Source organism: Acromyrmex echinatior, chromosome 7, assembly GCF_024713525.1.
Source record: "Acromyrmex echinatior isolate Ae372 chromosome 7, ASM2471352v2, whole genome shotgun sequence".
NCBI lineage: Eukaryota > Metazoa > Arthropoda > Insecta > Hymenoptera > Formicidae > Acromyrmex > Acromyrmex echinatior.
The window spans coordinates 12,122,880-12,135,038 of NC_141858.1; the positions used below are offsets into that span (position 1 = coordinate 12,122,880).

Consider the following 12,159-nt stretch of genomic DNA (forward strand, 5'->3'; position numbering starts at 1 on the left):
GTGTAGAATGTTTCCAGTAGTTGTGTGGATATTATTACAGACTATATATATATATATATATACATATATGAAGCAATACTTTGTTTAACTTAACATAGCTACGTTTGTATTCAATGTATACTAACTTATAACAATTTCCGTGATAAAATAGTTTGAATTTTAGAAAAATTTCACATAGGATCTCACTTGTATTCAGTATCAGTATTTAAGAGTATAACAACTTGCTTTTCACTTTATGACCTAATTAGAAAATAAATAAATGATATATTTTTAGGAGCATGTCTTTAGCGATGGACGCACGCTTGGAGTACGGAGTCGAAATGGGCGTAGAAATTTCACTGAGAATACTTGCTACATTTGGCATATACAATCTACCTCATAGCATAAATGCAACAATACACGTTAGTAATAAAAATAGAAAAGTATATGTTATCGATTTTTATTGATATATTTGTCTTATTTATATTAGAACAATTAGGATATTACAATTAGGATATTAATTTCTTTAAATGAGCTATAGATGTTTTTAAAACTTCTTAGTAGGGAAGAGAGATAATTATTAATGTTTGTTAAGAAATAATTATTGCAAAGACATGCTATTATATGAATCGAATATAGGTACCAACAGAAGCAAATCGCTGTTGTCAACAACCGTTCTTGCGTACCGAAACGAACGATAGAAGTCAAGAAACTGGGAACTTTTCTGACCCTACTCCTTCTAATCTTTCAATATTAACAAGATGTTTCGAAAAGATGTTCACGGACTTATATTTACGAGTAAGTTATTTATTAATGAAATAAAATACATAGGCTGCTTAACGCTCGCGAGTATCGTTTGTCCTTGTTTAACATTTGATAAATGACAAGAATGAAATGATTCCACAAACGTTGTGAGCGTTAAAGGGGGCGCAGCCACATTTGTGATATATTATTAGATCAATGCAGGTTTTTAAATTTTTGTTTTGAATAACGTTATTGATTTGGCTTCCCTTAAAAAATTTATTCTTGATGAAAAAATTATATTAGAATGATATTTCGATTAACACAATTATTTCTAAATTATATAATTTATTCAACTTTATATGATAAAATAAATCATATATTTATATTTTGTATTCCACTGATATCGTTTTAACAAGCATATAAACAATTAAATAAATAGTTTTATTCTTAGATATGAATATTTTGTATTAAATTATATTTTTTCTGAATACGTTATTTATAAAATGCATTTATATAATGCATTTTTATCTATGTCTCTGTATAACAGAATAACAGTACAAACTTGGAACTCGTTCTCCAACTTTGGTTTGCACTGAATATGGACGCTGCTACTGAACATCCAGGGTCACAATTTGAACCTTCTTTAACACCCTTGATTCCACTTAGTCCAGCAGCTATTTCTAGCTTAATATCAGCACTTTCGTGGTAAATTAATAAATAAATATATTGGTGATACGAGCCATGATAACATTTAATATGTTTCAAACTTTTGATATTAATATTTTTATTGTGTATTTAATTTGTATTAAATTTTAGGCACACTGAGGTTTCTTTACGCGCTTGGTGTCTTGCGTTGCAATGTTTAACTATCGTCTGCAATCAGCCGTTACGAAGATATTCTGGTTTAGACGGCTTTGCACCTAGTAGTCCTTCTATGGCTAGTTGTATTGTTAAAGAACGTAATACAGGCCCTATGTTGTTGCGCCTACTTTCCGGCAACGGATTAAATATTAATACAATGGACAAGCAATACATCATGGTGAGGATATTTTTTCATTTTATTATAAATTTTGGTGACATTGTTTAGTTGTCATATCAAAGATTTTGATCAAGAATTAAAGTTTCTTAGAAATTGCGTTTAAGATCATGTAATATGTTAAAAACTATTATAAAATTATAAAATAAAAGCTATAAAATAATGTCATAAAAAAGTAAAATTAAAATGTAGATTATATTAAGAAATCATTGGTAGCAGTATATTTTATTTATTTTTTTTTTAAATTTATCAAGTTTATCAAATGCGATTTGTAAAATCATATACCTCAACTAAAAAATTTATCGTTAAAGAATATGGTAAGCAAAGCAAGAATTCTGTGTACATATTTAAATATGTATTACTTAAATGTGATTCCTATAATAATTTATATATCGTATGAAAAAAATAGATTAATGTTTAGTTATACATTTTTTATCTTATTTATGATAATATTTCTATTTCAGGCTGGGCCTACAGTTTGCCAAGCATTACACGATTTTCTCGTTAGGCTGGAAATGATGTGTGATGTTATTACGACGGATAGCTGTTTAGGTAATTCCCTGAAGGATCTTCTACTGAAGGTGATATATCAACTTGTGCAACCAAGCGGACCTCTCATTTTAAGGAAGGGGCCTTTAGATGCGCAATGCAAACTAATAACATCTGTAGTTAATCTGAATTATGTCAATACTGACTTGGGTATCGCAATGAGTATATCGGAATGCGTTGGTGTATTGGTTTCGACATATGTCAAAGGATCCGAAGGTAAAGTTTTTTTTCTTATCAAATATTTTTATTATAAATAAAATTAACAATAGGAATTGCAATGTGAAGTTTTTAGTATAAAAAAAAATTAGTCTCCCACAGTCAATGTATTCAAAAGTTAATTGTTAACAAGGTTATACATTTTAAATAGATAGCTTTATACTGATATTGTACAGTTACTTTTTGTTTTGGATGAATTAAAGATTGTTTATTAAAATTATTTTACATATATATAATATAAAATTGTTTAAAAAATTATAAATATTGATTATTAATGATTTAATGTGATTGTCTTTGGGTGTGTTCAATAGATATAACGATTGAGCGTTCAATAATTGTTGCCTATAATTGGAATAGATTTTTAGATCTTTGATAAATCTAGAAAAATATACCAATAGTAGCAAGCGCTCAACTATGTCCGCTAAATGGGCTCTTTGTCTTCGTAAAAAGATTGCAAGAATATCAATATTATTCTAACAGTTGGCGCACAATGTGGAGGTGCAGTTGATTCAAACAATCAGTCCGGTAGTTTTGGTGGTCTGTTTGCTTGCGTGCTTGGCGGTGATGCGAGACAATGTCGTCCCGCATCGTGGGACACTTTAATTGTGGCTCTCATCAAATTAGTATGCACACTCATTCAGACTCCATTACCGAATGTATGTATTTTGCATTCAAAAGTTATCAAAGAAATGTATTTATATTGGTTTCTTTTTTTATAACATATAGAAAATGATTTTATATTTTTAGACTCGTCAAGATCCTTCGGAAGAATCGGCGGAAATGGAATTATCTGATACGACGTGGACTTCTAGAAGCAATGTAAGCGATTCTCAGAATGCAAACACTTGGCAAACGGATGAAAGTAAAGCGGCAGAGCAACGAAACTCTTTTCATTTACAACAACCTAAAACTAGCAAATCTTCTGTGCCTTGCTTGGCTGATACTGGTAACTACTAATTATATAAAAGACTTTAAATATATATTTATTCCTTATGTCAAGTACACTAAATTAAAAATTTTTATTTTTAAGTTTTGCAGCACGAGCCAACTATGATGCGTTTACTAGGCGCTCTTGGTCATAGCACAGGATCCTCGTTAGCTATGCTCTTAGGTGAAAGTGCGAGTGCAGCATCGACTACCGAGCTCGGCGATCCGGCTTCAATAGCGGATGCAACATTCCAGCTCCTTACGACCCTTACGAAAAAGGCTAGCGATCCAACTCTAGTTCTGAAGCCGCTTTATCACTATCTCTCTTCGTGTAAGAATTTATACATTATAGAATTGAGAGATTTATTATTAATCATATGCTGCGCGAAAAAAATATAGCATACAATCTTTTTATATAAAGTCTTGATTTTGGAAAAATAAAATAATTGTCATACGATTATTTGCAGCATGCGGTGAAATTGAATTAGGAGTTATGCAGCTATCCGAACCCCTTCTTTGGTATATCCTAAGGGTGTTGGACAACGCATCATCGTTATCTATTTTTACTGCGATGGGTGGCGTAAAAGTGCTTTGCGAAAATCTTGTGAAATCAAGTAACAGCGGTACCGCCGGTGCTTCCGTTTCGTCAGGGGTGATCGCCCTCGTCATGGAACATCTATCGAATGCGCCAAACGTGATGCAAATGATGGCGAGCAGCAGCAAGAAAGGCGTTAGCTCGTTGGAAACTCACGACGACGGTTTATTAAATTTCGCGCCTCTTGGAACAATATCATGGTTGAATCCGACTGCGCAGCCAGCGGATGTTCTTATACAGAACGCCACACCTCATAAACGTGCGAGAACACCGGCGTGGTCGTATCATTTTTATCCCGACGAGGCGTGGGTCGATCTCACCATCACTTTACCGTGCGCTATCCTGCTTAGGAAAGTGGAGTTACAACCACATCTTACGGCGTTATCCAGTAAGTTGATTGTATCCTAATTTATATGCAAAAGTTGACGAAATTCTCAAGATTTCGAAATTCTCATGATATATACTTTTATTCATATTTCTACATTAGCACTTCTCTTATACATTCGCCTTGTTTGAATGTCAATACTGAGAAAGCTTATCATAGAATCTAATTTTTAATTATTTCTACAACAATAATACAGGATATTCTTTATTAAATACGTTTCTTTCAAACTGCCAATTCTTTCCAAATTAAAAAAAGTTTTATAAAAAAATTGATTTAAGGTTCTGCAAATAATTAGCAAATCAAGAGAAATGCGATTGATGAGAGATATTCCTTGTAATTAAAAACAAAACTTTTTTTTAATGCACGCATATTTGTCTGACAGCGTGTCCATCAGCTGTAGCGTTGGAAGTTTCAAGAGAGAGTAATGGTCCACTTACACCGGTTTGTCCACCAATGCCAACGGCGGGCTTAACATACATACGCGTTACTTTATCACAGCCAGAAGTCGCGACTTCCGTATTGGTGCGTCTATACAAACCGCGGGATTCGACAAACATAAATCTTAGTCAAATAAGATTACTGGGTACCACCGCGTTTGGCGAGATTAAAACGAATCCGGACACGATAGATGAAGAACAGCTAACGAAGACTAGGTAACATTATTTTCTCTCTCTTGTCCTAGAAGTAAGACTATTGGCGTTATGGGTTAAAGATTTATCACGGTTATGAGAAATTAAGAAATTTATTTCTGATAACATTTATGTAGCTTGGGTTGGCTGAGATTATTGCATCAGTGCTTATCGGTAAGCATACTGAACAGTAATCTAGCCGTCGAGGTGCTTAATTCCGCGGCTTCGGTCGAAGGCCTGGTCGAGGCATGCTGCAATCTCCTGTTACTCCCAGCACCGTCTCTTTTTACTCCCAACCTGGAGAGGGTTCTATTACAACTTGGCTTACACTCTCGAGAGCTTGGACTTCGTCTCATTGGTCTTTTACTCAACAACAGGTCTACCCCTTTCTTTCAAGGTATCGCTTTATTTTCCGTTTTCTGCAAATAAAATCCGCAATGGTCTTAAATATAGATGTAGCGATCGCGATTAAGCTTTTTGAAGGCTCACGTTTTAAATTATTTAGTTAAACTCTTCAAGCAAGTATAATATGTTACGAATGACGAAAAGATAATTCTTTTTTTTTTAAATCAATATTAATAGTGAGAGGAAAGGCAAATGAAAGCACCATTGTAATTATTAATAATGTAAATTTAATAATATTTTCAAGTTTATATTAGTTATTTTAGTCCGTGTGTGGAATGTATATGTTATCAGACTATAGATTGACGATGACGATTAATGATTGCTCGATTCTACTTCAACCAATCACGATGTAGTGAGTCCATTGTAATTGATTGAAATAGAATTGGGCAACTGTCAATCGTAATCGTTAATCCGTAGTCTAATACTTCCCTTCTACAATCCTTATTCTCAATATTCTCGATCAAACGTTTCAACCATCTTCAGCGAATAACACATTAGATAAAATTACCAGAGATTCTTGTTAAATCATATGTGATTACATATTTCAGCATCGTGAATGTCCTTTCTTAATAATTATTCTGTTAAAATTAGTTCAGCCAAGTGCAAGAGTGCGTTAAAATTTAATATTAATAAGTGAAAAGTAATCCAAATTTATATTAATAGTCATTAGACAATCAATCCGCATTAAGATATACAAAGCAACTCTTTTTTTATTTATGTTTGAGATATATTATATATGATAATATATAAATGTATAATATATAAATTAGAGACTAAATAATTTTTTTAATATTTACAAGTAAAACTGATAATATTTGCTGATTTATTCAGTATTTTTATATTCAGTATTTATAAAAATTTATTTCACTTTGAAGTCTTTATATAATAAGTATTAATTTTATTATAATATTACAATATTAACGAAAATATCTATTGCTTAAGATACCACGAATATTAGGCTATTTTTAAATTAAATATTTAATTATAATCAAATTAAATATTTAACAATAATCTCTTCTTTTAAGCTTGTGACGATATACTAAAATATTTGTGCTGATATTGACAGGAGCTGTGACTTCCCAGGAAACGTCCATCGTACAGTTGGTCGTTGAATTGCTTCAGCAATTGTGTTCCATTCGAGACTTTAGCACGGAGGCTCGCATGAAAGCCGTTCTTACGTGGTTGCAAATATCGGCCGCGAATGGAATATCTCAGACGAACAGTAATCCCAATTCAGTGAATCCACCAGCGGTATATATTCATTGTGTGTCTTCTATCATTTGGAAGGCTCATCAACAGCAGAATCACAACTATGATCTGCAAGTCTTGCTGACAGATGAGCTGTTCTAGTAAGACTTTAATCACATATTCTTTTGTGTTTCAAACTTTTCTATCCGAACATAAGTTGATTTATTTTATAAATATATATAAATTTTATTTTGGATATCTTTGATCTTCCTTTATAATAAAGAATTCGAATATTATAATTAGTTGAATATTGTAAATTATTGTATATGAGATAGTTTTCATATAAGTTATTTTTCTTATAAAGCTATTTAACGTTTATTGCATTCAATTCTTTAATTAATTCTAATTTTTTTTCGTTAAACAGCTCGTTGTACAAATGGACCTTGACTCTTGGAAATAATTCAGCTTTGAAACAAGCGATTGATTCTGTCCTGTGCGCTTTCTGTTACGTGAGACCATCGTTGTTGATTTTGCTTCTGGAATGGGTACAAATCTTGATACCGAATATCGTAAATCCGACTGCTTCTATATCCGATGACTGCAAGGAAAGCGAAGAACAGACAGATGATAAGAAAAGCGATATGAACACCGAGGGATGGTATTGTCAGTTTATCTTGCTGAAACATAAATGGTTGCATTTGACGGAGGGACAATTGCTGACTGTCGCAGCAGCGGCTCGTTCACCACCCGGTACTCAGCAACTGATCGATTCTGGTCTTCCAGCGTTACTGACAGCATCGATTACAGGTTTAACTTTTCTTTCTATTTCAAATACAAAAATCTGCTTTAAACAATCTATAATTTGTGACAAAATTCTGAATATAATTTGACATATATACCTTCCATTAAGTATCATTTTTATTGAGAGAGACATAATTTTATGTTAAATTTTTAAAAATTGTATTACAAATGTATTTTTTGTATAAAAATATATTGTATTTCGAATTAATTGTGCTAAAATGCTTTTAAATGCATTTCAAGCAAATTTGTTCAGAATTTATTATTAATGCAGTAATATTTATGCATTTAGATTTCTGTAATCTGGAGAAATCCAAACAACGAGATAGTAAAATGGCATCGGGCGACAGCAATGAAAATAATGTAACTGAAGATGTCAACTCGACAGATAATGATAAGGCAGCAGGTTCGAGTTCCGGATCAAACAATTATTCTGGTAAACATTGACATTACACATTGTGATATTTTAGAAGTTTATTTCTAAACCTATATGTTCAAACTGTTTAAAGACGGGAATAATATAGACAGGAATTATAATATTCTTTTTCTCTTTTAGGTGGATTATGTATGACGAAATCAGAGAGTATAGCGATAGTGATAGAATTCTTAACACTCGTATGTGCGGAAGGTAGAATGCGTGATTGGCTTGGTGAAGAAGGTCGTAGTTTCTGGTTACCACTTCTATCGCTTCTTAGTAATCGTCCTATTGAAAGTCCATCTGCATCTGCGTCAAGGTATACATGTTTACATAATCTTTAGATATATTAGATTAAAGACACGGTTGCATCAATGTATGCGCAAAAACCGTGATACTGTGCTATACATTGCCATCATCATCATTGGATTCAAATCGAGCTTTAATTTCCTGGAAAAGTCATTATATGCAGACTTTGGCTTCTTCTTTGTTATGTTACAATTGTAATTTTTTTTATATACAAAGAAGAGTTGTAAATCTTTTGCCTTATTTTATATGTATTATTTGTATTATTTGTATATATGTATTATTTGTTTTTTTGTAGTTGTTCGAAAACAAGCGCATCATATGCATTACTGGAAAGCGCTATGATTAAATTCTTATCAAGATGTTGTTGGTGTCACTTGGCTAATCAAAAATTACTGGCGAAGCTTCTTATCGAAGTCATTTCTCAACAACGAACTACTTCAAGTAAGTATATCGTATATTACAGTATCGAAAGTTTGCATAATTTCAAGTTTCCCTAAGTATAATTAATAAATTGAGGGGAATCAGCGCATTTCGGATTAACATTATTATAATTACAGGTGTACGGTATCTTCACGGCATTTCTGGATTTACGCGAAGATTAATTCTGCAACTGCTTTTGGAAGGAGAGAAGGTATTGGTTTCTGTAACGTCGGAAGCTCCTATGAAAGTTTCAGCAACCGCAGCCAATCACAGTATGCCATCCATGCCTCCACATCCTGCTCATCCTCTCGGTCATTATCATCAATTATTATACATGTCGACACAAGCAACAGTGGCAGATATATTACAGCAAGTATCAGGTATGTATCTTACGTACGCAATATTATATTAAAAATATGTAAGCAATTGATAAAAAGTAATAATTAGTTAAAGCAAAAATGAATAGAATAAGCAAGTATTAAAAAAGATTTACCAATGTTTTCGATTTATTATTATGAATACTAATACGAAATTTAATTTTTAAGGGACGTGGCTTCTCTTGTTACTTCCGAATACGTATAAGGGTAACGAAGCAAGTTCCAATGGAAATAATCGGTCTCGTGAATTCTGGGAATCGGGAATGACTTTAGTAGTAGACACACTTAGCGTGGCTGCTGGAAACACGGCGAAAGACAAGCGGGCTAAAGAAGCATCAAATAGGTCACAAGCTCGAGGTCCTATAATCAGAAAAACGCGTTTAAATTCTGGTACGTTTGTTTACTTAGAAGATAGAGATACCACATGTATCTTCACATCTTAATAATGCAATAAGTGAAAGAAATCTGTTCAATAGAACTGCGCACACACACACACACACACACACACACACACACACACACACACACACACACACACACACACACACACACACACACACACATATTACGTATTACTTAAATTGAATAAGTATTTATTAATATTACAGTATTTATTAATATTACTTATTTTTGTATTGATTAACAGATGGAACGCCGGTAACGAGTAAAGCCTCATCTAATAATGCACAAACAAACCCAACCAACACGACGAATCAACAATATCTAATACATTCGTCTCGTCCTAATACTCCTTTACCACCTCAACTTACAATCGCGCAACTTTTAGCGATCGCTGAGGACAGTGGTGTTTCGTTGTCTGAACCGTGCTTACATCTCATTTTACGTCAACGCAGTAAGGATTCCAAAGGTATCTAATTTCTTTTTGTTTATTTCGTGAGTAATATATGACAAAACTGTTCGCATTATCTCAATATTAATCGTTTGAAATTGAAAGAGTACGAATGTTTTCGTGGTTTACATAAGTCCATGCATTTGGTTACAGAAGACGCGGCGAAGCAAAACGACAGTGAACTGTTGAACTACAGAAGCATAGAAAGTTCGTTAGGCGTCTTCAGCGCGGGTGGTGGATTGGCGGTGTTGGCGCGCCATTTACCGCTGGTATATCCGGATCCCGGCAGGCCGTCGTTCTTCGTCGAGAAGTCACCGTCGCCGGAGCAGACCGATGCCGACTGGGTAAAATTGGAAACCAACGATGACATTTACGAGGCCTTGGAAGAGGGTAGAACGAATTGTCCGCCGAAGGTGTCAGTCCCTGCCCCATACGTGCCACCGCATTCTCTCGCGGCTTTCGGTCTATTTCTCAGATTACCAGGCTACGCCGAGGTGCTACTGCGGGATAAGAAACGGGCACAATGTCTGTTGCGACTCGCTCTCGGCGTTTCCGACGACGGTGAAGGTGGCGAGGTGCTGACTTCGCCATTGGCCGCCTCGTTGCCAACCTTGCCGTTTCAGGTTTTAAAACAGTTGTTGGATGCCACGCCACCGACCACCGATGACGGTCTGCTTCTACGAGGAACGACCATAGAAGTGGGCGCTATGCTGCTGCTCTTGAATTGCCTGGCGATATTCACACATCAAACTGGACAGAACGACGGTTCAACTGAGCATAAAACGGGTCAGAGTGGCGGTGTCGGCGGTAGCAGTGGAGGACGTAGTGATGATAATTCACATCTGTATTGGGCGAAAGGTACCGGCTTTGGTACTGGGTCTACACAGCAGTCGTGGAATGTCGAGCAGGCGTTACTACGTCAACGATGCGAAGACGAGCACGTGACGGTACTACTACAAGTTCTTGCCAGTTATATCGGCACATCGGGAGGCGGGCAACCACAGCAGGAGTTACCAGCTTCTTTCTCCGATTTACTAGCGCGTTCTTGTCTACTGCCGGCGTTATCATCGTACCTGCGGAATGATTCCGTTCTAGATATGGCCAGGCACATACCTCTTTATCGCGCGGTCCTGCAACTGCTTCGTGCCATGGCTCTCTCTAGTCAATTAGCACCGCTTTTGTTACCGCGCGGCGGTAGATCTGGAGAACCATCCGTGGTGTCCCTCTTGTCGAGCATGAAAGTGTGCGTGGACACTTATGTAAACAAGATAAATCGCACGAGGGGCAACAAAACGAACATGAAAGTGGTATCCAAGTATCCCGATGATACTGAGCAAGACGAAGGCTTGGCCACACTAATTCCCGATATACAAGACAGTGCAACTATAGTGCAAAATGCTACATGTCGATTATCTGGTATCGGTGAAGAATTACCTGGATCAAGCCCGACGGCGCCGGAATTACCATTGCGCTCAAGTCTGGAGCACCGATATCTGGAAGTAATGAAAAATCTACAATTTGGTAAGTCCTCAACTTAATATAATGAAACTCGCTTATCTCCAAAATATAGAAAAGATATATTTAATAATTATATTAGATAACTTAAAATGTTTGTGTAATAATACGATTTACATACATATACTTAGTTACTTCTTTAAAAAATCTTAAAATTTTTATTTTAGAAATCTTTATATAATTATAAATTTGAATTTATTGAGAATGCGAAACTACTCGTAATTATATTTAAAAAATCCATATAATTTTCAAAAGATTCTAGAATTAAATAATATCTGTAATAATAAGTAATAATAATACTGATAATTAATACTTATATTGGCACCATAGATACCTACGAAATGATTACCGAGAATCCAGATGGTGGAGGCTACAAATTTACCATTTCGTATCACTTCGAATCAAATATGAGAGCTGCCGGCGAGAGAAGTCATCCGACACGAGTGAAACGATTAGCTCAGGAAGCCGTTACGCTCTCGACAGCACTGCCTCTATCTTACAGCAGTAGTGTGTTTGTGAGATGCGACGCGGATAGATTGGATATTATGAAGGTATATCATCTTTTATATGACGCTTAAATCCTGCTGTCTCATTCGACTCTATTCATCAATTTTCATTTATAACACGTAATAATTTCATGAATATGACTTTGAATATCATAGAAGAAATGGACAAAAAACAGCAGGATTAATTAGTCATCTAATAACTGTTTGATCCTTAAGCACTGGAATGTATTTCGTAACGTTATTGTATTAAATCAAAATGTACATATGTAACTTTTATTTATTAAAATTATATCATGAAAAAGTTCTGAAGATGTCT

The 12,159-nt window shown here is 34.7% G+C and overlaps 1 protein-coding gene across 3 annotated transcripts in view; it reads left to right on the forward strand.

Moving 5' to 3' along the window:
- The window catches only part of Bruce (BIR repeat containing ubiquitin-conjugating enzyme), a 30,911-nt gene that overhangs the window by 15,548 nt on the left and 3,204 nt on the right, over positions 1–12,159 (forward strand). For all 3 annotated transcript variants that reach the window (XM_087408076.1, XM_087408078.1, XM_087408077.1), the window contains 21 exons: positions 275–401; positions 619–777; positions 1,271–1,428; positions 1,540–1,762; positions 2,224–2,524; positions 3,005–3,180; positions 3,272–3,470; positions 3,555–3,782; positions 3,919–4,434; positions 4,814–5,084; positions 5,198–5,457; positions 6,532–6,814; positions 7,078–7,460; positions 7,744–7,887; positions 8,008–8,185; positions 8,471–8,616; positions 8,733–8,975; positions 9,141–9,362; positions 9,619–9,840; positions 9,976–11,343; positions 11,668–11,888. In XM_087408076.1, the coding sequence (XP_087264202.1) occupies positions 275–401; positions 619–777; positions 1,271–1,428; positions 1,540–1,762; positions 2,224–2,524; positions 3,005–3,180; positions 3,272–3,470; positions 3,555–3,782; positions 3,919–4,434; positions 4,814–5,084; positions 5,198–5,457; positions 6,532–6,814; positions 7,078–7,460; positions 7,744–7,887; positions 8,008–8,185; positions 8,471–8,616; positions 8,733–8,975; positions 9,141–9,362; positions 9,619–9,840; positions 9,976–11,343; positions 11,668–11,888 (6,028 nt within the window). The remainder of the gene's footprint in view (positions 1–274; positions 402–618; positions 778–1,270; positions 1,429–1,539; positions 1,763–2,223; positions 2,525–3,004; positions 3,181–3,271; positions 3,471–3,554; positions 3,783–3,918; positions 4,435–4,813; positions 5,085–5,197; positions 5,458–6,531; positions 6,815–7,077; positions 7,461–7,743; positions 7,888–8,007; positions 8,186–8,470; positions 8,617–8,732; positions 8,976–9,140; positions 9,363–9,618; positions 9,841–9,975; positions 11,344–11,667; positions 11,889–12,159) is intronic.